The 23961-nt window shown below is 37.2% G+C and overlaps 1 protein-coding gene and 1 long non-coding RNA gene across 2 annotated transcripts in view; one reads left to right on the forward strand and one right to left on the reverse strand.

Annotated features, from left to right (window-relative positions):
* Positions 1-563: 563 nt before the first annotated feature.
* The window catches only part of zbtb32 (zinc finger and BTB domain containing 32), a 41311-nt gene continuing 17913 nt past the window's right edge, over positions 564-23961 (forward strand). Inside the window, exons 1-4 of the mRNA XM_034173675.1 lie at positions 564-625; positions 4382-5384; positions 8052-8208; positions 16167-16302. Coding sequence (XP_034029566.1) covers positions 4414-5384; positions 8052-8208; positions 16167-16302 — 1264 coding nt within the window. The 5' untranslated portion in view covers positions 564-625; positions 4382-4413. The remainder of the gene's footprint in view (positions 626-4381; positions 5385-8051; positions 8209-16166; positions 16303-23961) is intronic.
* LOC117514555 lies at positions 21590-23541 on the reverse strand. Its single transcript, XR_004561898.1, has 3 exons — positions 23407-23541; positions 22816-22921; positions 21590-21793 (listed from the first exon to the last, which is right to left on the reverse strand). It is a non-coding gene; the product is annotated as an uncharacterized LOC117514555 (long non-coding RNA).

Here is a 23961-nt window from a genome sequence, read left to right on the forward strand (position 1 = left end):
GGTCTTGTTGGATTTGTGAGAATCTACTGAATCTACTGGTACCTTGTTTCCCATGTAACAATAAGAAATATACTCAAAACCTGGATTAATCTTTTTAGTCACATAGCACTACTATTATTCTGAACACTGCTGTAGGTGCACCAAGCTTGTGGCATCATATTCAAGAAGACTTGAGGTTGTAATTGCTGCCAAAGGTGCATCAACAAAGCATTGAGCAAAGGGTGTGAATACTTATGTACATTTGATCTCTTCATTTTCATTTTTAATAAATTTACGATAATAATAATAATAAACTTTTTTCATGTCATGGGGTGTTATGACTAGAATTTTGGGGGAACAAATGAATTTCATCCATTTTGGAATAAGGCTGTAACGTAAATCGTGGAAAAGTGAAGCGCTGTGAATACTTTCTGTAAAAAAACATAAAAAGCAGACATTATCGTCATAATCAGTGAACCAATGAGGGAGTGATAAGAGGAGGAGGTGTGGCTCTGATGACAGATGAGGAAACCTTGTCCCTCAGCAAAGCCGGCACCTTTCAGGCAGAAGTGTCATTGTGACACGATGAAAGGCAGATCCTCATCATCACCATCATCATCAATTGACAATCTGCACAAAACAACAGGTAGGTTCAACAACACCTCTTTTTTCTTGGTTCAGATCTTTGTCACAGTGTGTGCTGATCAAGTTAAAGTCCTGTCAAAGGATGTGTAAGTGTGGCACACATGCAGGTTTCTCTGCCGTGCGCACACTGAGATACAGTAATATACTGCAAAACCTCAAAGGTCTGCTAAATATAACACAACTTTGATGTTCAAAATGAAATGAAAAATGAAACGTCCTCTGTGAGTATGTCAACAATTTAAACGTAGTGAGGCAGAATAGATATCACTAATCCAATACTTGTGTAAATCAGTCTGGCAGCAACACACACACACACACACACACACACACACACTCATATATATATATATATATATATATATATATATATATATATATATATATATATATATATATATATATATATATATATACTATTTAAGTTTGTGTAAGATTTTCTGGCATATAAAACTTTAATGGCATCTTGCATATATTAAAATTTATCACTTGCATCATGGTTGAGAAGTTCAGAGGTTCTGTGTCATGCTCAAGGATATATCACAGTCATGCTGAATTGTAATACAAATAACTTTTAACTATTACTACTACTAATAATAATAATAACAACAATGATGATGATGATAATAATAATAATAATAATAATAATAATAATAATAATAATAATAATAATAATAATAATGCATCAGTCACCCCAGCCAAATTGACTCTTTAAACTCTAGACTAATTAAGCCAAACTTGCTCACCATTTTAAAATGTAACATGAAATGAAACTATGGAAATTGATGAATAAAAATGGATACTATATAAGGTTAATAAAGGGGAACAATCAAATGTTTTTGATGGTAAATGTCCAGTGCAAAAAGAGACACTTTTGAAGCTTTATACTCATATATGCAGATGATACTCTGCTATGATATTATGGCTACTGTTTGTTAATTTTCCACTCTTAAAAATTAGACCAAGGCCTTTAATCTGCTGCCGACCATATCACTGTCAATCTAAGTTTCCTTTTACATCAGTGTACCGTCACTTTCACAGTGCTACCTGTTTAAATATGCATGTAAATTCAATTCCTCAGTTAGTGTTTATCATTCATTTACGTGGCTCATTTTTAACATATTTCATTGTTAAAATCAATCTAGAACCCCAGACTAGATTAGAGGGAGCAACCTTTTCCAATAAGTAATATAACTGAATGCGAATAACTTCAGCGATAGAAAGTAGCAGACAACTTGCAAAAAAATGCATGCACATTTCAAAAGAATTCCAGTAACGAGACAAGTTAAAGTCATTTAGTTTCATGTCTACTTTCCATTTACAGTCAGCACCACCAGACAATTGTGAAAAAGAAAAAAAATCAGTACGAGCTCACAGTATCTGTGACCTTTGCTGTAGAATCCAGAGTCCAACCACACATTGAATAAACAGCAAGCTTCATTAGCCTGTGTGAAGCTGAAAAATGATCACGCATCCGCTAGTTTTGATGATAGTCTTACCATTTCGCATTTTTATTTGTGTGCCGTCAACTTTAGGCAGAATGTCTAAACATTAACGAGGCTCATAATTTACACATTCTATGGCAAGGGATTTGCATGTGCTGTTTACATTATCAAAATGATTGTTGTTGATGCTCAAACTTTACTCGTATTTACTCACATGTACAGTCATTAGTCATGGTTTCATATACAGCACAGGCTTTGCGGCTTCAGAGAGTGTGTGTGAGCGCTGAATATCAAAGCTTTCACAAAGCAAACATATCAGATGTACATTTGGCATCTGATTAATGAACATATGACAGCAGAATTGCAAAAAAAGTAAACAAACAAACGATAACGGTGCTCAGAGAGTGCATTCCTCTGCCAACACTTCAAATGTTCTAACAGGTACCCATTCTCTTGTGCATTTTTTTTTCCTGAGATGAAAAGATCGTGGATCCACCACTCTATTTCGATATATATATATATATATATATATATATATATATATATATATATATATATATATATATATATATATATATATATATATATATATATATATATATATATATATATGTGTGTGTGTGTGTGTGTATCTGTAAATGTTAGTGCATCTTTTTCACTTTCTTTAACATTGCAAGACAGCATGTTTTCAACATTTTTGAGAATTTCTCAAGCAATGTAGAAATCTTTTTGAGGAAACAACAAATAGACATATGTGGAGTGTGAATGTCTAAGAACAGGTGAAATTTGTTGTGGATACACATAATTTGCATTGTTATCTGGATTCACACACCGAATGTATGAGCACTCTACATATACGTATTGCTATTTTTTTCTTTGTTTACTTTGTTAATTTTTTTTTTTTTTTCCGAAAACAGCTGTGCAATATCTCTTGAGAAACTTACCAAAATTCTGGTACCACTCCCTAAATCTGCTCTGCTCCAAAAGTTAATGCTTTCCTCCTTGGTACTTTACACTGCACCAGTCCCCCAAGTACCACAAAAACTGGATCAGTAGTTTTTGTGAAAATATGCTAACAAACAAACAGACAAACTGCACTTTTGCTGTTGCAACACTACGGCCATGTTCAGAATGCCAATAAAAATCTGATTTATGTGCATTTCCAATTTGAATCTGATTCCATGTTGCAAGTCTGAACAGGCAAAAGCTGCATGAAATCCATTTTTTTCCCAAATCCATTTTTAGCATAATTCGTAGTTGTTTGAAATGCTATTCAAATCACATTTTTGTAAATCTGTTTTGGTCTGAAACTCCAGATTTTTTTTTGTGGGTGTGTTTTGCTACGTCTGTAATGCCTCGTGCCTGAAACACACTGCATGTCGCATCGGACATCAGCTAGTGCTGAATCTTTCTATATTCAGTTCCATTTATTTGATTTGTACAGCGCCAAATCACAACAAAGTCTTTCTATAACATTTGTCTTTGTTCATGCCTTTTATTCCACACACTGCATTTTCTGTGGACATGACTTTTACAGTGCACATTCAGTTTGGACTTTTTTGTGGGAAAGTGCATGTGCACGTGCATGCTTCTGTACATATGTGCGTGTGTGTGCGCGTGTGTGCATGCAAGCAATTTTTTTCCAATAGTGTGTATGGTTAATCCAGACATCACCTGACGGCACACCTCATGTCAAATGTTTTATAATAAAGAAAACTTAAAAATAAACTCACCATAACCTTTGATTATTATAATATTTCATATCCTGTGAGTCACAGAGCTTTGTGTTTGTTTAGTGGCAGGGCTCAGACAGCAGATCGCAGTGATGTGACTGTTTCCATGCATGCAACATTTATTACGGTAATAACCGATATGGATAAGACGGTAAATGAGGACTACAACACGGACACACAGACTGGATCTTGTCACTTGCTACATATCACGTGAACAGTAATCAGTGAGATCAGATTTTAATCAAATACGCATTAAATCCGAATTTAACTGGCAGTTTGACCAAAGAAAAACACTTTCACAATAAGAATAAATAATAAAATCTGTCTGCCCCCTCAACTCTCACTACAGGTAATACTAGAAAACACACAAAGATGGGGAAAAAACCCTGTAAAAACCACAGACAACTAGATAATCATCACAAACAATTCAATCACAAACCAATCCTTGTTCTTTTGAAACCTGATTTTCCTATTTACAATTTAGCAATTAAATGTCACAGTCTACACACTCAAGTCTGAATCTAAAGTGGGTATAATCTGATGGAATATTTAATATGTTTTGTTTCCTTGATCTGTTCTCAGGTATTTGACAAAAAGTTCCACAGACTTAAGATATGATTCGAATTAACAACACCCAGTACTTCCACTTCCTGCGGCAGGCGGATGATTTACGTCGCTCTGGAGCGCTGTGTGATGTGGTCATCTCGGTCAAAAGCGAGACCTTCAGGGCTCATCGGCTGGTTCTGGCCTGTGCCAGCAGAACTCTAGCACAGAAGCTCATGCAGAGAGATGCTCCGGCCTGCTGCACATTGGAGCTGTTCTCTCCTCGCACCTTCCAACAAGTTCTGGACTTTACCTACAACCAAACCCTGGAGGTTTCTGTTGAAGACCTGCACCTGCTACTCAGAGCTGCTCAGCTTCTAGAGATGCAACTGCTGGAGGACCAGTGTCAGAAGCAACTGGACAACCTGGAGTCCAGTGCCAGAATTGCAAAGGACAAAGGAGAAATGATGGCGCTGAAAGGAGAGGAGGTGCATCAGAGGAAAACAGATCAAGATCAAAAGAAGTTCAGAGAGAGGTCTTCTTCAGCGGGGAAGGAGCATGAGAGCATGGAGCAGGTTTTACTTCCTGTTCTTGCAGAGGGCTGCAACATTCTGCCACCGTCAAGAAAGAAGCTGAGACTGTCGTCGGTGTCAGCGTTGCCTGACAACAGGGGCGGTGTTATTAGGGGGCCTGGTTTCTCTCCTGCTTGGGCTTTTCCTGCAAACAGGTGGAACCCCGTGTACACCTTGAGGCAGATGGCTCAAAACTATTCAGACATATTTGCACCTCACCCCCTTCAAACATCTCTCCAGTCTTCAGTAGCATACCCGTTCTCCTTCTCATCTCAACACATGTTTCCCCTGCTGGCCTCGTCTTTTACGCCCCCGGTTCATAGCTCGTTCATGGGCCGCCATCAACATTATGCACAAAACTTTTACGCGGCATCAGGAGGGTTAGAAGGCATAATCAAGCAAGGGCTGTTAAAAAGAAGCAAGGCTGGCCACAGAGCTCTTTCTGACGCTGAGCAAAACTCTGAAACAAGGTAAGCCAGCGCTCAGACATGATTCTGGAAACTTCAGTTTTTACTTTCAATCAGCATCTCCCCATTTTCCTTTCACAGAGTCTATCAGAATCCCCTAAATTGCTCAGATGTTCCCTTGCGACAGCTGCAGTACCTGACTCACCGCTGTGTGATCAGCCTCCTGCACTTTCCAACAAGAACAGTTTCCTGTGTTAACCGTCCCCACAAGGCCACTACTACAAATTTCAGACAAAATAAGTCAAAGTTCTGAGAAATTCATTAGGACTGCTTTAATTCTGATTTATTGTTGTCATTTCTTAAGGATTTTGACAAACATCATGAAATTCTTCAATTTTAATTATGCTTTTAAACTTTTTGAAGTGTGGGGGGGGGGGGAGGGCGGAGACACACGGCTAAAAAGGCAACATTGTTATATTAGTATACCGTGCAAAAAGTAATAATAATTTAGACCCTAAAAAAAAATTGTTTTTGAAACAATGACTCATCAGAGCACTGACACAAAATAAATGAATAAATAAATAAAATTTTAATTTAAAAAAAAAATCTAAATTAAATTTGAAATGCCCAAATATTAACTTTACAAATCAATCAATAAATAATAAAAATTGAATTAAATATGCAAGGCTAGAACATGCAATGGTAAATTACACAAAATTGGCCACTTTCCAAATACATGCCCAACTGTATTTGCTTAATGAATTATATTTTTGTTTGTTTGCTTGTTTGCTTCCATTTCAAGTGACATCACTGCACAGGCGAGGAAATACAAACTTTAAATACGAATATAAAAAGTAGTGACATATGTCACAGAATGATCCTGGCTGTGTGCGGCAAGCTCACTGAGACAGTTTGTGTAGCGCCCACATAATCTGTCATAAAAAGATGAAAAATAGAGTGTGGCAAACAGCAGGAACAGCCACACACAAAAAAATGTTGCTTGTAGGCCTGAAAAAATATTACACACATTGTGTGTCAGAACCAGTCCTGGAAATTATTATGGTTGATTTAAAAAAAAAATTTTAGCGCATTATTACTACACACTGTTGGGCAAAATGCTTGATGTTTTATTCTTTTATCATCAGTGGCTCAAAAGAAACTCAAATTTGAAATGTTAAAAAATAGTTATTACAACAAAAATCAAATGTGACATTTAGTTCTATTTTACTAAAGGTACTATTCAGTTATCAATTTACAAATCTCACTTGAAAATGAAGTTCTTTGTGTATAACAGGAATAACTAGTGGAAATTAGAGCACCGCGCTCATAGAGCGCAAACCTCCGCCAACACTAGCTTGCAATTCCACCTTGGAAAAAAAAAAAATTCACGGTCAAAGTCCTGTTAGAAGTGCCTTTCCATAAACTAAAGTATAATACAAAAGTGCTTTTCAATGTTAAAATCAAATATCCGCTAAATTCACAATACGGATTGGATTTGGATCAAACATGGTCTGTTCATTGAGAGTGCCAGTTTGCACCTCATTTTCACAAATGAGAGGGATTGAGGCACTTTTGATTGAGATATAATGCAAAATGTACATCAAATGGGCTTTGAAATATTAAATTCAAATGTCCACAAAATCCACAACCTTAATTAAACTTTGTCAGGTGATAGTGAGTACCAGTCTGCACCTCACTTTCTAATATGAGAGTGATTGGGTCACATTTGATTAAGACATAATGTAAAATATACATTAAATGGGGTTTTCAATGTTACATTTAAATGGCCACAAAATCGACATCTTGGATCAGATCCGGATCAAACATCTTCAGTCGATAAAGGATACCATCCTACATAGGGCTCTAAAAAATGAAAGAAATTTGATCTTTTGTGACACAGTTATGAATTTTTGAAAATTCATTCAATGTTAAAGATGGGGATTTTTCCAATTTTCCAAGATTTTTCCTGACTTTGACCTATGAACTTGAATATTGAATCAGTTCTTGCCTATCAGGATATGGATCCTCTATTAAAAAAATTCATAACGATATATGAAAAATTGTGGGCTCCAGGCTGTCCACAAACAGACAAACAAACAGACAGACAAACATAATCTCCTACAACTTCGTTGGCGGAGGTAATAATAACAATGATAATAATAATAATAACAATAAGTATTATTATTATTATTATTATGCCCATTATAATTATAAAGATGAGTGCTACTATTCACTCAAGAAAAAAATCAGTCATATCCTAAAAGTGTAAAAAAAAAAAGTCTATTTTTTAAAAAGATGAAACATGGTCACACATTTTCCTTATTTATATTTGTCAAAATTTGATGTCATTGGTTAAACATTTGTAATAAATGTGCCTGATGTTTGCACCGTACTGTAGCTGTGATTAAACCTTTGTTTTTGTGTTTGCACAATGTACAGTGTTCTACTTAGTATAACCATACTGTGAAGGGGATCCCCCTCTGTTTCTACCTTCCTCAGTAGAAATTCAAAATTTTCCACCCACTGATTTATGCAGTTTCTGTGTTTAGATTGAAAACATCACACACATTTAAAAAAAAAGAAGCCTGCTTGACTTGGTTGTGCTGTTGCTTCACAGATGGTGAACCTTCAATAAAAAGCGCTGTACGCCTGATGATGGGGAGGAAGGAAAAGATACAATCCTTGATAAAAAACCTTACGTTGTAAATGCAGATTTTTAATCTTCCACAGACAGCCTGAGGTACACAAAGCCAGCACAGAGAAATTTGAAGACTGTGCACGTTGCAACACAAGTGTCCTTGATGATCCACTGCTGCAGGAGTCAGCCTCCACACCGGCAGGTAACGTTAATAAATTTAAGACAAAAACACACACACACACACACACACACACACACACACACACACAAAGCTCAGTTTTACAAACAGTAAACTTAAAGGGGTCATATTGTGCTAAATCATTTTTATCTACATTTACAGTTAAATACTGTAGGAGTTCACGTTAACCTCAAAGTCGCACAATTCCACTTTTGTGCATGTAGAAACTGCAATGCTTTGAATAGAATTGAGGCCTAAAATGGCTTGTTTTGACTTCTGTGGCATATCAATCAACTCAATCAATCAACTTTTTTCTTGTATAGCGCCAAATCACAACAAACAGTTGCCCCAAGGCGCTCCACATTGCAAGGCAAGGCCATACAATAATTATGAAACACAGTCTACGTCTAAAGCAACATAACCAAGGGATGGTCCAGGGTCACCCGATCCAGCCCTAACTATAAGCCTTAGCGAAAAGGAAAGTTTTAAGCCTAATCTTAAAAGTAGAGAGGGTATCTGTCTCCCTGATCTGAATTGGGAGCTGGTTCCACAGGAGAGGAGCCTGAAAGCTGAAGGCTCTGCCTCCCATTCTACTCTTACAAACCCTAGGAACTACAAGTAAGCCCGCAGTCTGAGAGCGAAGCGCTCTAATGGGGTAATATGGTACTACGAGGTCCCTAAGATAAGATGGGACCTGATTATTCAAAACCTTATAAGTAAGAAGAAGAATTTTAAATTCTATTCTAGCATTAACAGGAAGCCAATGAAGGGAGGCCAACACGGGTGAGATATGCTCTCTCCTGCTAGTCCCCGTCAGTACTCTAGCTGCAGCATTCTGAACCAACTGAAGGCTTTTTAGGGAACTTTTAGGACAACCTGATAATAATGAATTACAATAGTCCAGCCTAGAGGAAATAAATGCATGAATTAGTTTTTCAGCATCACTCTGAGACAAGACCTTTCTGATTTTAGAGATATTGCGTAAATGCAAAAAGGCAGTCCTACATATTGTTTAATATGCGCTTTGAATGACATATCCTGATCAAAAATAACTCCAAGATTTCTCACAGTATTACTAGAGATCAGGGAAATGCCATCCAGAGTAACGATCTGGTTAGACACCATGCTTCTAAGATTTGTGGGGCCAAGTACAATAACTTCAGTTTTATCTGAGTTTAAAAGCAGGAAATTAGAGGTCATCCATGTCTTTATGTCTGTAAGACAATCCTGCAGTTTAGCTAATTGGTGTGTATCCTCTGGCTTCATGGATAGATAAAGCTGGGTATCATCTGCGTAACAATGAAAATTTAAGCAATACCGTCTAATAATACTGCCCAAGGGAAGCATGTATAAAGTGAATAAAATTGGTCCTAGCACAGAACCTTGTGGAACTCCATAATTAACTTTAGTCTGTGAAGAAGATTCCCCATTTACATGAACAAACTGTAATCTATTAGACAAATATGATTCAAACCACCGCAGCGCAATGCCTTTAATACCTATGACATGCTCTAATCTCTGTAATAAAATTTTATGGTCAACAGTATCAAAAGCAGCACTGAGGTCCAACAGAACAAGCACAGAGATAAGTCCACTGTCCGAAGCCATAAGAAGATAATTTGTAACCTTCACTAATGCTGTTTCTGTACTATGATGAATTCTAAAACCTGACTGAAACTCTTCAAATAGACCATTCCTCTGCAGGTGATCAGTTAGCTGTTTTACAACTACCCTCTCAAGAATCTTTGAGAGAAAAGGAAGGTTGGAGATTGGCCTATAATTAGCTAAGATAGCTGGGTCAAGTGATGGCTTTTTAAGTAATGGTTTAATTACTGCCACCTTAAAGGCCTGTGGTACATAACCAACTAACAAAGATAGATTGATCATATTTAAGACTGAAGCATTAAATAATGGTAGGACTTCCTTGAGCAGCCTGGCAGGAATGGGGTCTAATAAGCATGTTGATGGTTTGGGTGAAGTAACTAATGAAAATAACTCAGACAGAACAATCGGAGAGAAAGAGTCTAACCAAATACCGGCATCACTGAAAGCAGCCAAAGATAACGATACATCTTTGGGATGGTTATGAGTAATTTTTTCTCTAATAGTCAAAATTTTGTTAGCAAAGAAAGTCATGAAGTCATTACTAGTTAAAGTTAATGGAATACTCAGCTCAATAGAGCTCTGACTCTTTGTCAGCCTGGCTACAGTGCTGAAAAGAAACCTGGGGTTGTTCTTATTTTCTTCAATTAGTGATGAGTAGAAAGATGTCCTAGCTTCACGAAGGGCTTTCTTATAGAGCAACAAACTCTTTTTCCAGGCTAAGTGAAGATCTTCTAAATTAGTGAGACGCCATTTCCTCTCCAACTTACGGGTTATCTGCTTTAAGCTACGAGTTTGTGAGTTATACCACGGAGTCAGACACTTCTGATTTAAAGCTCTCTTTTTCAGAGGAGCTACAGCATCCAAAGTTGTCTTCAATGAGGATGTAAAACTATTGACAAGATACTCTAACTCCCTTACAGAGTTTAGGTAGCTACTCTGCTCTGTGTTGGTATATGACATTAGAGAACATAAAGAAGGAATCATATCCTTAAACCTAGTTACAGCGCTTTCTGAAAGACTTCTAGTGTAATGAAACTTATTCCCCACTGCAGGGTAGTCCATCAGGGTAAATGTAAATGTTATTGAAAAATGATCAGACAAAAGGGAGTTTTCAGGGAATACTGTTAAGTCTTCTATTTCCATACCATAAGTCAGAACAAGATCTAAAATATGATTAAAGTGGTGGGTGGACTCATTTACTTTTGAGCAAAGCCGATAGAGTCTAATAATAGATTAAATGCAGTGTTGAGGCTGTCATTCTCAGCATCTGTGTGGATGTTAAAATCGCCCACTATAATTATCTTATCTGAGCTAAGCACTAAGTCAGACAAAAGGTCTGAAAATTCACAGAGAAACTCACAGTAACGACCAGGTGGACGATAGATAATAACAAATAAAACTGGTTTTTGGGACTTCCAATTTGGATGGACAAGACTAAGAGACAAGCTTTCAAATGAATTAAAGCTCTGTCTAGGTTTTTGATTAATTAATAAGCTGGAATGGAAGATTGCTGCTAATCCTCCGCCCCGGCCCGTGCTACGAGCATTCTGACAGTTAGTGTGACTCGGGGGTGTTGACTCATTTAAACTAACATTAAGTCTTCTATTTCCATACCATAAGTCAGAACAAGATCTAAAATATGATTAAAGTGGTGGGTGGACTCATTTACTTTTTGAGCAAAGCCGATAGAGTCTAATAATAGATTAAATGCAGTGTTGAGGCTGTCATTCTCAGCATCTGTGTGGATGTTAAAATCGCCCACTATAATTATCTTATCTGAGCTAAGCACTAAGTCAGACAAAAGGTCTGAAAATTCACAGAGAAACTCACAGTAACGACCAGGTGGACGATAGATAATAACAAATAAAACTGGTTTTTGGGACTTCCATTTGGATGGACAAGACTAAGAGACAAGCTTTCAAATGAATTAAAGCTCTGTCTAGGTTTTTGATTAATTAATAAGCTGGAATGGAAGATTGCTGCTAATCCTCCGCCCCGGCCCGTGCTACGAGCATTCTGACAGTTAGTGTGACTCGGGGGTGTTGACTCATTTAAACTAACATATTCATCCTGCTGTAACCAAGTTTCTGTTAGGCAGAATAAATCAATACGTTGATCAATTATTATATCATTTACCAACAGGGACTTAGAAGAAAGAGACCTAATGTTTAATAGACCACATTTAACTGTTTTAGTCTGTGGTGCAATTGAAGGTGCTATATTATTTTTTCTTTTTGAATTTTATGCTTAAATAGATTTTTGCTAGTTATTGGTGGTCTGGGAGCAGGCACCGTCTCTACGGGGATGGGGTAATAGGGGGATGGCAGGGGGAGAGAAGCTGCAGAGAGGTGTATAAGACCACAGCTCTGCCTCCTGGTCCCAACGCTAGACAGTCACAGTTTGGAGGATCCCAAAAAATTGGCCAGATTTCTAGAAATGAGAGCTGCTCCCTCTAAAGTGGGATGGATGCCGTCTCTCCTAACAAGACCAGGTTTTCCCCAGAAGCTTTGCCAATTATCAATGAAGCCCACCTCATTTTTTGGACACCACTCAGACAGCCAGCAATTCAAGGAGAACATGCGGCTAAACATGTCACTCCCGGTCTGATTGGGGAGGGGCCCAGAGAAAACAACAGAGTCCGACATTGTTTTTGCAAAGTTACACACCGATTCAATGTTAATTTTAGTGACCTCCGATTGACGTAACCGAGTGTCATTACTGCCGACGTGAATTACAATCTTACCAAATTTACGCTTAGCCTTAGCCAGCAATTTCAAATGTCCTTCGATGTCGCCTGCTCTGGCCCCCGGAAGACAATTGACAATGGTTGCTGGTGTCGCTAACTTCACATTTCTCAAAACAGAGTCGCCAATAACCAGAGTTTGATCCTCGGCGAGTGTATCGTCGAGTGGGGAAAAACGGTTAGAGATGTGAACGGGTTGACGGTGTACACGGGGCTTCTGTTTAGGGCTACGCTTCCTCCTCACAGTCACCCAGTCAGCCTGCCTTCCCGACTGCACGGGGTCTGCCAGGGGGGAACTAACGGCGGCTAAGCTACCTTGGTCCGCACCGACTACAGGGACCTGGCTAGCTGTAGAATTTTCCACGGTGCGGAGCCGAGCCTCCAATTCGCCCAGCCTGGCCTCCAAAGTTACGAATAAGCTGCACTTATTACAAGTACCGTTACTGCTAAAAGAGGCCGAGGAATAACTAAACATTTCACACCCAGAGCAGAAAAGTACGGGAGAGACAGGAGAAGCCGCCATGCTAAAACGGCTAAGAGCTAGTAGCTACGCTAAGCTAGCGGATTCCCAAACAGGGAATCCGACACTAGACAGGCTGTGGAGCAGCACAGGTAACGCACAACAACAGTGCTAAAAAATAAAATAAAATAAAATAAAAATCCACTGGACAGGCTGTGGAGCAGCACAGGTAACGCACGACAACAGTGCTAAAAAATAAAATAAAAATAAAAATCCACTGGACAGGCTGTGGAGCAGCACAGGCAACGCACGACAACAGTGCTAAAACAAAATAAAAATCCACTAGACAGGCTGTGGAGCAGCACAGGTAACGCACGACAACAGTGCTAAAAAATAAAATAAAAATAAAAATCCACTGGACAGGCTGTGGAGCAGCACAGGCAACGCACGACAACAGTGCTAAAACAAATAAAAATCCACTGGACAGGCTGTGGAGCAGCACAGGTAACGCACGACAACAGTGCTAAATCAAAATCCACTGGACAGGCTGTGGAGCAGCACAGGTAACGCACGACAACAGTGCTAAAACAAAATAAAAATCCACTAGACAGGCTGTGGAGCAGCACAGGTAACGCACAACAACAGTGCTAAAAAATAAAATAAAATAAAAATAAAAATCCACTGGACAGGCTGTGGAGCAGCACAGGCAACGCACGACAACAGTGCTAAAACAAAATAAAAATCCACTAGACAGGCTGTGGAGCAGCACAGGCAACGCACGACAACAGCGCTAAACAAAAATCCACTGGACAGGCTGTGGAGCAGCACAGGCAACGCACGACAACAGTGCTAAAACAAAATAAAAATCCACTAGACAGGCTGTGGAGCAGCACAGGTAACGCACGACAACAGTGCTAAAAAAAAAAAAAATAAAATAAAAAAAAAAATAAAAAAATAAAAATCCACTGGACAGGCTGCGGAGCAGCACAACAACAGTGCTAAAAAATAAAACAAAAATAAAAACGAAAGCGTTAGCAAGCTAGTTAGCCTGCCAACGCTGATGAAGGCCAGCTGATAAAAGAGCTCCGTCGCGATGCTTCGACCGTTAGAGGTCTTCCTTAGGCGTTGGAGCACGGTGAAAAAGTAAAAAAAAGTTAAAAAGTCTTGAAAAAGACTGTTAATTCAAAGAACTCAAACAGCTCAGTTCAAACAGCTAACAGATACAGCAGAACACCGCTGTGCTCCGGAACAGGAAGTCAATATGTCAAGTGCATATGTCACAGAATGCTCCTGGCTGTGCAACGAAAGCTCACTGAGACCATTTGTGTAACACCCACATAATCTGTTGTAAAAAGATGAAAAATAGAGTGTGGCAAACAGCAGTTCCCTTCCATTTAAAGGAACAGCCACACACACACACACAAATGTTGCCTGGAGGCTTGGAAAAAAAAATCTTTTACCCCCCCTTTTTTTTCTCTTTGTGTACAAAGTTTAGTATTTGTTTTTAAGAGCCCTGGGGTGCCATTTATAAAACTCTGTAAAATCTCAACTAAAACTATGCACAAATGCTAAAACATACATGCACACTTTTTTTTTCCACAAGAGTTTTAAAGCCATGTTGATTCTCCTTTTTAAATCTCAACCGCTGTCCATGCACAAGCCTGTTATTCACTCTCACTTTAACCATGAATGGGTGCACACACTCCCTCAAATGATCACTCGCATATGCCACCGATCTGTGTCTGTCAGTTTAATTATGGACCAGGTTCCTCATACAGTGGAGAACACAGAAATGAAAAATGAAAAATAAAAAAGCACAGAATAAATGCAGTAAAATATTGAAGTTGAAATTGAGGTTTCCAGATCTGGAAAAAAAAAAGAAAATAAAAGGCAATGAATTTGAAAAATGAATGGAGGTGACCATCTTTTCAGCACACGGCTCCTACAATTTATATAAGCCACACTCAACAAAACAAATAAAGCAAATAGCAAATAAATGAATAAGAAGGTTGGTCAAATTTACTGCACAGTCAGTTATTTACATTTTACTTTGGGACTGCTAAATAATACAATACAATACATATTAATATTGGTGTATTAATATTGGTATATATATATACATACAGTTGGGGCCAAAGGTTTACAAACCCTGGGAGAAGTTTAGTTTTTTTGACCATTTTTCAGAGAATATGGTTAGTGGTTGGTTACTCTTTTCAAATCATAATGACAACAGAAACTACCAAAATGATCCTGATCAAAAGTTTACATACCCCTGTTCTTAATACTGTGTATTGCCACCTGGGTGGAACAGGGTGTGGAACAAATGAAGCCAAAACACGGGCACCTATCTCAAAGTTACCAACCTAGCTAAGACTAACAGGGTAGGTGGCCTTTGGCTCGGGTGTTTGATTAATGCATATTTTTTCTGACTACGTTGTGGTTCTTTTAACGTGTAGCTTTAGGTGCTGATGTTAAAAACTATGACCATCATCCAGTCTCTCATTAACTGTGACAACATGCTAACATCACCAAGCTATCAATACCGGCCAAGTAATGCTAATGCTGCTAGTATACAAATTAAATACTATCTCAATTTCACTTAACAAAAATACTGGAGTACATACTTCTCCAATGGTCTGTTAATACAATTAACTGTTAGTCAAAGCTACCATACGGCTAATTTTTCATAACTTATGGCTTAAAACTGATGGGATATATAACACTTCACCTTTGTACAGCTGTCATATATAGAAGAAACTAGCTATAGAGACCAAAAGTGTTTTTGTTCCAGGCTGTAAATTTGTTTTTTCTGAACATTATATCATGGGCTTCTATGGAGAGTGACACATGTTTGAAGCCTTCTCCAAGTGGCCATTCAAGGAACTGCAGGATTTGGCAGTTCAGTGATAGCTACATTTTTTTTTACAGACATAATGTTTTAAAGATAGTAAAAAGTACAATATCTGTGAACTTTGGTCTAACTTAATTTTCTGTTTCTTCTTCATCATATATCAGGTTTTCTCACCGTATGTTCTTCCTCCATGTGTGGAAACAGGCATACATGTGGGTTTTGTGCATTCGCAACATTTACACAGTAAATGAGGCCTCGGTTAAGCTATGTCAGCTTATTGACCATGCGTAAAGTGAGCCCACAAACAATTCTGTACAGTAAGATAACCGGGTCATTTTAATGTGACTGGTGGTTTGGAGCCTGACCCCAGCTTCGGAGGATCCGGCTACGTAGCAACGCAATGGAAAGTGATAAAGAGAGTTGTGGTTTTGAGAACATGTTGCAGCAGGAGCAGCAGGAGCAGCAGGAGCAGCAGGAGCAGCAGGAGCAGCAGGAGCAGCGGTGCGGTTCCTAGCTCCAGCTAACAGTACAGTATGCTCTGCAAGACGACTGTCAGAAAAGGTCAGACAAAATAAAAATATTAAATAATTCATATTTGAATGCATTTTTTGCAAAGAAACCAAGAAAGACTGAACACAAAGTGCATGCATGCTGTTGCTCAGAGGCAAGAGTGATAGTTTTGATCTGATCACTGCACATCTCTGATTAATGTGCTTCAAGAGTTGATGGTAAACGTGCTTCTCTCACACTTAAATATATTCAAACATAGTGTATAAAAGAAACATTTCCTGATGAGGATATTTTAAATATGTCCATACATGATGGCAAATGGAGCGATAATTTCAGAAGTGTTGGACAGGAAGCATGCTAATGACAACACGCTTCTGCAGACTGCATTTGGAGTGGTGAGTGTTCATTTGTTGTGGTTTATTCACTAAATTTCCCCAGCTACAGTCTACAGTACACCCTGCCAGCATCCTGTCTGTGCAGCACCAAGCAGGCGTTTTTACATGAGAAACCCAAAATATACCAGGTTCAAAGAACAAACCTCAAAATCACACGTTTGCAGTTTGAAAAAAAAAAAAAAATTTCACTAACTCGCTCCAAGCTGAGGATTGAAGCTACCAGGTTACAAGCGACAGGAAAACGAGCTCGTGCAAACTCAACTGATGGTCTTGCAACACAGGATGCTGGCCAGAAAAAAAAAGAGAAGTCTTCAAAAAGGTGATTTAAGTATATATATATATATATATATATATATATATATGTATGTGTGTGTGTGTGTGTGTGTATTTATATGTATATATACAGACACACTCTAAAAAAATTAATCAAACAAGAAAAAAATGTAAGGAAGTTTAGAGTCCCATCCACCTTTTATTGTTAAGTATTTGTGTTAAGATGTTAGTGTTATTGATGCAGCAGTGTACTTAGTTATGCTTTTTAAATATGCCCTACGGCTTTGTTTTGTTTTTTTGTTGGTTTTTTTTTTTTGCTTGTTTGTTTGTTATGTTTTTGGTTTTGGGGGGATTTTTTGTTTGTTTGTTTTTTTTTTTTTTTCCGTGTATCTTGTTATATCCAAAACCTAATAAAGATATTATTTAAAAAACAAGAAAAAATGATGGAACAATTGTCATAGATGTCTTAACGTTATTTCAACTTTGTTATTTTAATTTTCAATTGAGTTAATGCCATGCGACTTCTCTAGTTAAGTTAAAATAACTGTAGTTAAGTTGAAATATCTCTAAAAAAAAAATGAAATTTTTGAGTGTACTACCTGTTCTGTGAGACCAACCCAGTCACACGGATTGTCGTAATTCAGCAGCACGAAATATACATTAATCTATTGGTTCTATTGTCACGAAAAGTGCAAAATTTTCGTCATGGGCGCACGAATTCATTCCATTTCATTCCATGATGGCTGCACGTAATTAAAAGTGCGGGGGTGGTGGTGGTCAGGGGTGGTTATGGCTAGGGTTAGGGGAGGGAGTAGTGTTAGGTTATGGTTAAGGTTAGGGTTGGGGGTAGTAGTACGGTTAGTGAGTTAAAATACAAAATCTGTCATGAAAATTTGAATCATTTCGTGACGGGAGGATGAAAAAAAAAACGTGAAACTGGGCTGGTGAGACATGTAAACCATGTGCCACTGACACACAGTCACCACATACCCCGGTTGTCTGACTACAATCCATCCCCTTTAATACAGCTTGTGTTATTCGTCAGTTAAAGGATAAACAGAACTGTACACAACATTGTTTAAACAATTGGTTACCGTATTGTTTTGGTTTTTAGCTGCACCGGTGCTAAACCAATATTTCTAAAATGTTGCAAAGCTCTGCCTGAACCAATACTAAATTGGTGTTAGCCCTAAAATACTAAAAAAAAGAGAAAAAACTCAAAGCAATAAAAAAAAAAAAAGCTATCTTAAATGGTGGCTTTTTTTTTTATTGCTAAGGCAAATTTGTACATCAAACTTAATTTGTTAACTCCTTAAATATATAGATATATAGAACATATTTACACACTAAAAAAATCTGTTGGGTTTACATGATTTAAATATGCACTTTGATTGCACGTGATTAGAATGTGTCCAAATAACATAATTTTCTTATGTTGCTCAATTAGAAACAAGAAAATTATGTTATTTTGGACACATTCTGATTATTTGCAATATATAAATATATTTAATAAGTGGTGTTTCCTTATTTCTGTGCACAACAACTTCTTATAACTCAAATCTAACCCAATTGCAATACAATAATTTCACACTAAAAAATAAGTTTTGTCGTGAACATTGTGTTGAAACGCAAAACCCACATGCGAGCGGTGAGCTGGCCCCTTTCATTTTAACATTTGAGGCATAAACAATACTTTTATCTCGTGTGGCCTCGAGACACAATCTAAAGCCACTTATTAGAAAGCAGACATATTTGGCCAACATGTATGCAGACTTGATAATGAGCCCTTTTTTTGCCTTTAGGGGTTTTATTAGTACAATGTATCAAATTATTTCAATATAATATTTTATATTCAGATTTCATACAACTTTATTGATCCCAAAAAGGGTATTTTTTTGTTATAAAATATGTGAAAATAAAACGGATTTGTATAGTATATTTGAAGGGACACAGACATATTTGTCCAAACTATTCTATAATCCAACAACACTTCAGTCTTTACCAGATCAAACCCTCATTCTTTTATCTGATCGCTTATGGAGTTTCTTCTTTTCTCGTGCCCCAAACGATAGTTTAGCTTCATCCTGGCATCAAACATCTTACTATTAAGTTATTGGCATTGGCTGTGACATGAGTGGGAAGAGGCAAGGCCCTTTGTCATTTGAGGGGTCCTTCACAATGTGCACAGCAGGTGTACAGTGATAATCTGCCCCCTGCCCACCCCTAACAGGAAAAAATGTCTTCATATTCACGTGGAAAATGCAGTTCATCTTTATTATGAAGAAGTCAGTTTCTTTTTTCAGTTGATACCAAAATGAAGATGAAATTATATAACTGGATACTGTGCACTTTAACAAATGTTCTTTGAATGTTTATTGAACATTTGCAAGAGAACGTTTGCAAATGTGGCATGAACACTGCACGAACGTCATATGAACAAAGAATGATGACAGGTAATGTTTGCGTGCGAACATTCAATGAACATTATACAAACGTTCACAAACAGATGAACAGTTGCAGCGGAACATTAAATGAACATTTGTTGAATGTTCAAATGTGAACATTACCTGTCCTCATTCTTTGTTCATATGATGTTCGTGCAATGTTCATGCTCAGTTACCTATAATTTTTGTGATTGTTCCTATTGAGAACAAAAAAATTAAAACAAACTTTATAAATGTTTTAAAATTCAATAGATTTTATTCCAATAGTGACTTGCAATGTGGAATTCACATATAAAATCAATAATGGAGAAACTTTTGAAATAACTTAATTGAAAACAGATTAAATGATGGAATTCATCTTTACAGAATTAAACATCATTGCTCAAAAAGCACATGAAATTAAAAATTTCCAACTTTACAAAAGATTTCTTAAGCAGTAAACCACAGACGCTACTCCAAAAAAAATGTTCAGACATAATAAGAATAAATCTTCTAGAAATAATAATGAAACCTTAAAAAAAAAAAAAAAAAAAAAATTCATCTATTGATCTACATACAACTGATAATACACATTTTAGGCGCAAAAATAAATTCAACTTAATCACCGCTTGAAACAAAAACTACAACAATCTTTTAGATCATCTACATACTATAAAACATATTTAAGAGCAAAACTGCTGAGTTTTAACACAAACATTACTATCAATAAATTCCCTGAGAAAATTCCTATGAAAAAAATATTCTAAGTTTTTAATCACATAGATTTGAAGACTCAGTATGACATTGGTCAGATACAACAATGCAATTGAACACATTTTTAAGAGTAAAACTGAATAGTTTAACACAAACATATTCCAATCAATAAATTTCCTGAGGAAATTTATGATGAAAAAAAAAATACAAAATAATACAAAATTATTTAAATTAATGTTTGTTCCCCAGAGAAAAAGGTTCTCTGGAAGTAAAATTAAATTTTATCAAAAATATTCCATGTACAATGCAAATTAAATGCTGCTGCTAATCTGCCCCTAAACTTTGATATTATAGAATATAAACCCTCATATAAAATACCCTCAGCCGTATGAGCAGTCTTCTTAATAATTGCTTAATTGGTATCCCAGTGCTAAGTGTAATATATATATATATATATATACACACACACACACACACACACACACACACACACACACACACACACACACACACACACACACACACACACACACACACACACACACACACACACACACACACACACACAGGTGGGGCCAAAGGTTTACATACCCTGGCAAAAGTTTAGTTTTAGTTTTTTTGGCCAATTTTCAGAGAATATGAACGATAACACAAACTTTTTTTCGCTCATGGTTCGTGGTTGGGTGAAGCCATTTATTAGCAAACAACAGTGTTTACTCTTTTCAAATCATAATGACAACACAAACTACCCAAATGAACCTGATCAAAAGTTAACATACCCCTGTTCTTAATACCATGTACTGCCTATCTTTTGTGGTAGTTGAAGACGAGGCTCTCTGAGGGTACAGCTGCCACTGAATGTTTTGGACTTTATTTATATCAATTATTAAGAAATACAAACAATATGGCACTCTATGGTAAATCTGCATGGACAGTTCTGAAAAACTGAGTGACTGTACAAGAAGAAGAGTGAGGAAAGCCACCAAGACACCCAGACAACCCAGAAGATGTTATAGGCTTACGTGGCTCTGACTGGAGAAATTATGTACAGTGCAAGCTTTGCATTTTGTGTCACTACTTATCCATCCATGATGAAGTGGTATAGAGGAGGATTTTCTTAAAAAGAAGACCTGAAACTTTAGCTACAAATTGCCAGAAGATACATCTGAGATGCAAGCCTGGATTTGATCTGTTTTGGTGAAAGAAAATCCTCTGCTCTACTGCACTATGAAGCTAAGATTAGTGATGCAAAATGCAAAGCTTGCACTGTGCACAATTGTGTGACGCATTGCCTGATGCGTATAAAGCATGCAATGTGAAAGGACTTTTAGTTACCGTATTTCCATAAATACAGCATGTTTCATAATATACTTTGTAAAAAATGAAACAGCAAAACTTTATTAAAGTGATGAAGATCTAACAAACAGAAAACAGATTAACTCACTTCTTCGAGTGACTTTACTGGTAGGCCCATTACTTCCAGGCACTGCTTGTAATTGGTTCTAGCACACACTTTTGGTTTAGAGCTGGCCATTCTTCGGATGATCATCTCAGCAGCGTCCACATTGTTCTCTCTCCTTGTATGTCTGGGAACTGACACTTTCAGGGATGGTCCAAGGATGCAGTGCATCAACTTTGTCATTTAGCTGTTTGATACTGTGAATGATGTCATTCTGCTTCTCCTGGAACACAAAATGTATATATATATATATATATATATATATATATATATATCCATATGTTACAACCTTAATACAGAAGTTCTCACTTTACATTAAATCCTAATGATTCACAAAAGATTAAACCAATGCTGCTAGCCTTTCATCATGAGCATGGACAAATCTGTGACTGAACTGAGTGATGAAAGTAAGTAGGTAAGTAAGTCCCTTCGGCTGCTCCCTTGTTTGCACTCGGGGTCGCCACAGCAAATCTGAGGTGGATCTGCATGTTGAATTGGCATAGGTTTTATGCTGGATGCCCTTCCTGACGCAACTCCACATTACATGGAGAAATGTGGCAGGGGTGGGATTTGAACCTGGAACCTTCTGCACTGAAACCAAGCGCATTAATCACTTGGCCACCACCCTTGTCTCTAACTGAGTGATGAAAGTGAGCCATGAAAGAAAAAAAAAAAAAAAAAAAAAAAACTTGAAAGATCTTGGCAAGGTCCTGGCGGGGTCTGGTGGTTGTCCCCCAGAAAAATGCAAAATCTCAAATGCATTCTGGTGCTTTCTCAGGTCTATTTACCCACCAAAAGAATCTCCAAAAAATTTTTTTTTAATTTTTTTGTTGGGACAGATCACTTTTTCCACCCTAGATAAGGTGGTAAACCTCAGTAGTATAGCATAGAAGTCCTTCTGTTTCAAGTGTATGGTACCATAGATAGTATGCACACACTATGCAAATGAAACAGACAAGGGACATAGAAATTGAGTTTTTATAAAAGGAATTCTGTAACTTTATATCAGCAATAAATAAACATGTTTATTAAGTAACAGGGCCTGTAAATTATTTCTTTAAATAAGGAAAGTTAGTATATACAACTTTATTACTGGCAGATTTTACTGTATTTTCAAATCATATCCCAAATAGAACAGAATATTTCTTGCCAGAAATTTTGAATATTTTGCTTGCTGAATGTGAATTTTTAGAATCTACTGGCACAAGACACTGTACAATCTTATTTAACCATTATAGTACAAACCTTGGGATATCGGGCTGATGTGAATCAACTGCAGGCACACACTCAACCCACTGATCAGATGGAGGATTCAGTGATTTAACAACTCTTATGGCAGCAGGCATGATTGCTGTTGGGGGGGGAGACAAACAGTAATCCAAAAATATTATCATAAACTTATCTTTATAAAGTTTCTTTCTGTGCACTAATATTACTTAAACTTTAATTGCATCAACACCTAATAAAAGACAGAGTATATATTTTAGTCAAGGTCATAAAAAGTTATGTATATTTTAAATTTAGCATTTATTTAACCAAATTAGTCCCTTTGAGATCGAGACCTCTTTTATAAGTGACCTGGACAATTATAAAGTTTCCAATTCACCCAATCTGCATGTCCTTGGAAGTGAGATGCCCACACATACCCTATTGACACCTTTAGGCTTCTGGATTAATATCAGAATAAATTAAAACATGGACAAAATATGAATTAGGCCTGTGCTAACGCTAGCTCCGTGCAAGTCAAAAATGTGCTGGTTTGGTTCCCATTAGTCCATGTCTGGCATAATCAAGCTTCAAGCAAGTTGGGTTTGTGCTCACATCAGGTTCCGTTACCTTAAAGTGTCTTTTGATAGTCAAAGTGTGGTGATGACCGTAGGAAGGTCCCGCCATTTTTTTTTTTTTATATTTATTTCATTCATTTAAAAGAAAAACAGAAAAGCTAGCTGCTAACTCATGGTAGCTTTGTGTTGGTTTTCTGTGATGAACCTGTCGATGATCATCCAGCGTTAGTCTCCTCTTCTGTTCAGTGGTCTCTTAATCGTAGTATAGAGACTGAACAGGCAAATTAACGTCTTGAACATAAACTTTTATTTGCCAAAAGAGAATGAAAAGCATGCGGCACTGTTAGTCAGCTAGGTCTTCTTCTTCTTCTTCTCTTCTGTGTTAAACAGCGGGTTTTAACCCAACCCGGTGCACTACTGCCACCAACTCTTTGGTGGAGAGCACTGCAAGCTTTTTTTTTTTTTACCAGAATGAGAATGTTGCATTTTACATACAGAAATGACTGTATCCAGGTGTTACAAATATATTGTGTACAATGTACATGTTTTACCCTGGATAATTATAATATCATGCCTCACTGCAAACATGAATTGAGCAGCTGAAATT

The sequence above is a fragment of the Thalassophryne amazonica genome, chromosome 7, assembly GCF_902500255.1.
Source record: "Thalassophryne amazonica chromosome 7, fThaAma1.1, whole genome shotgun sequence".
Taxonomy (NCBI): Eukaryota; Metazoa; Chordata; class Actinopteri; order Batrachoidiformes; family Batrachoididae; genus Thalassophryne; species Thalassophryne amazonica.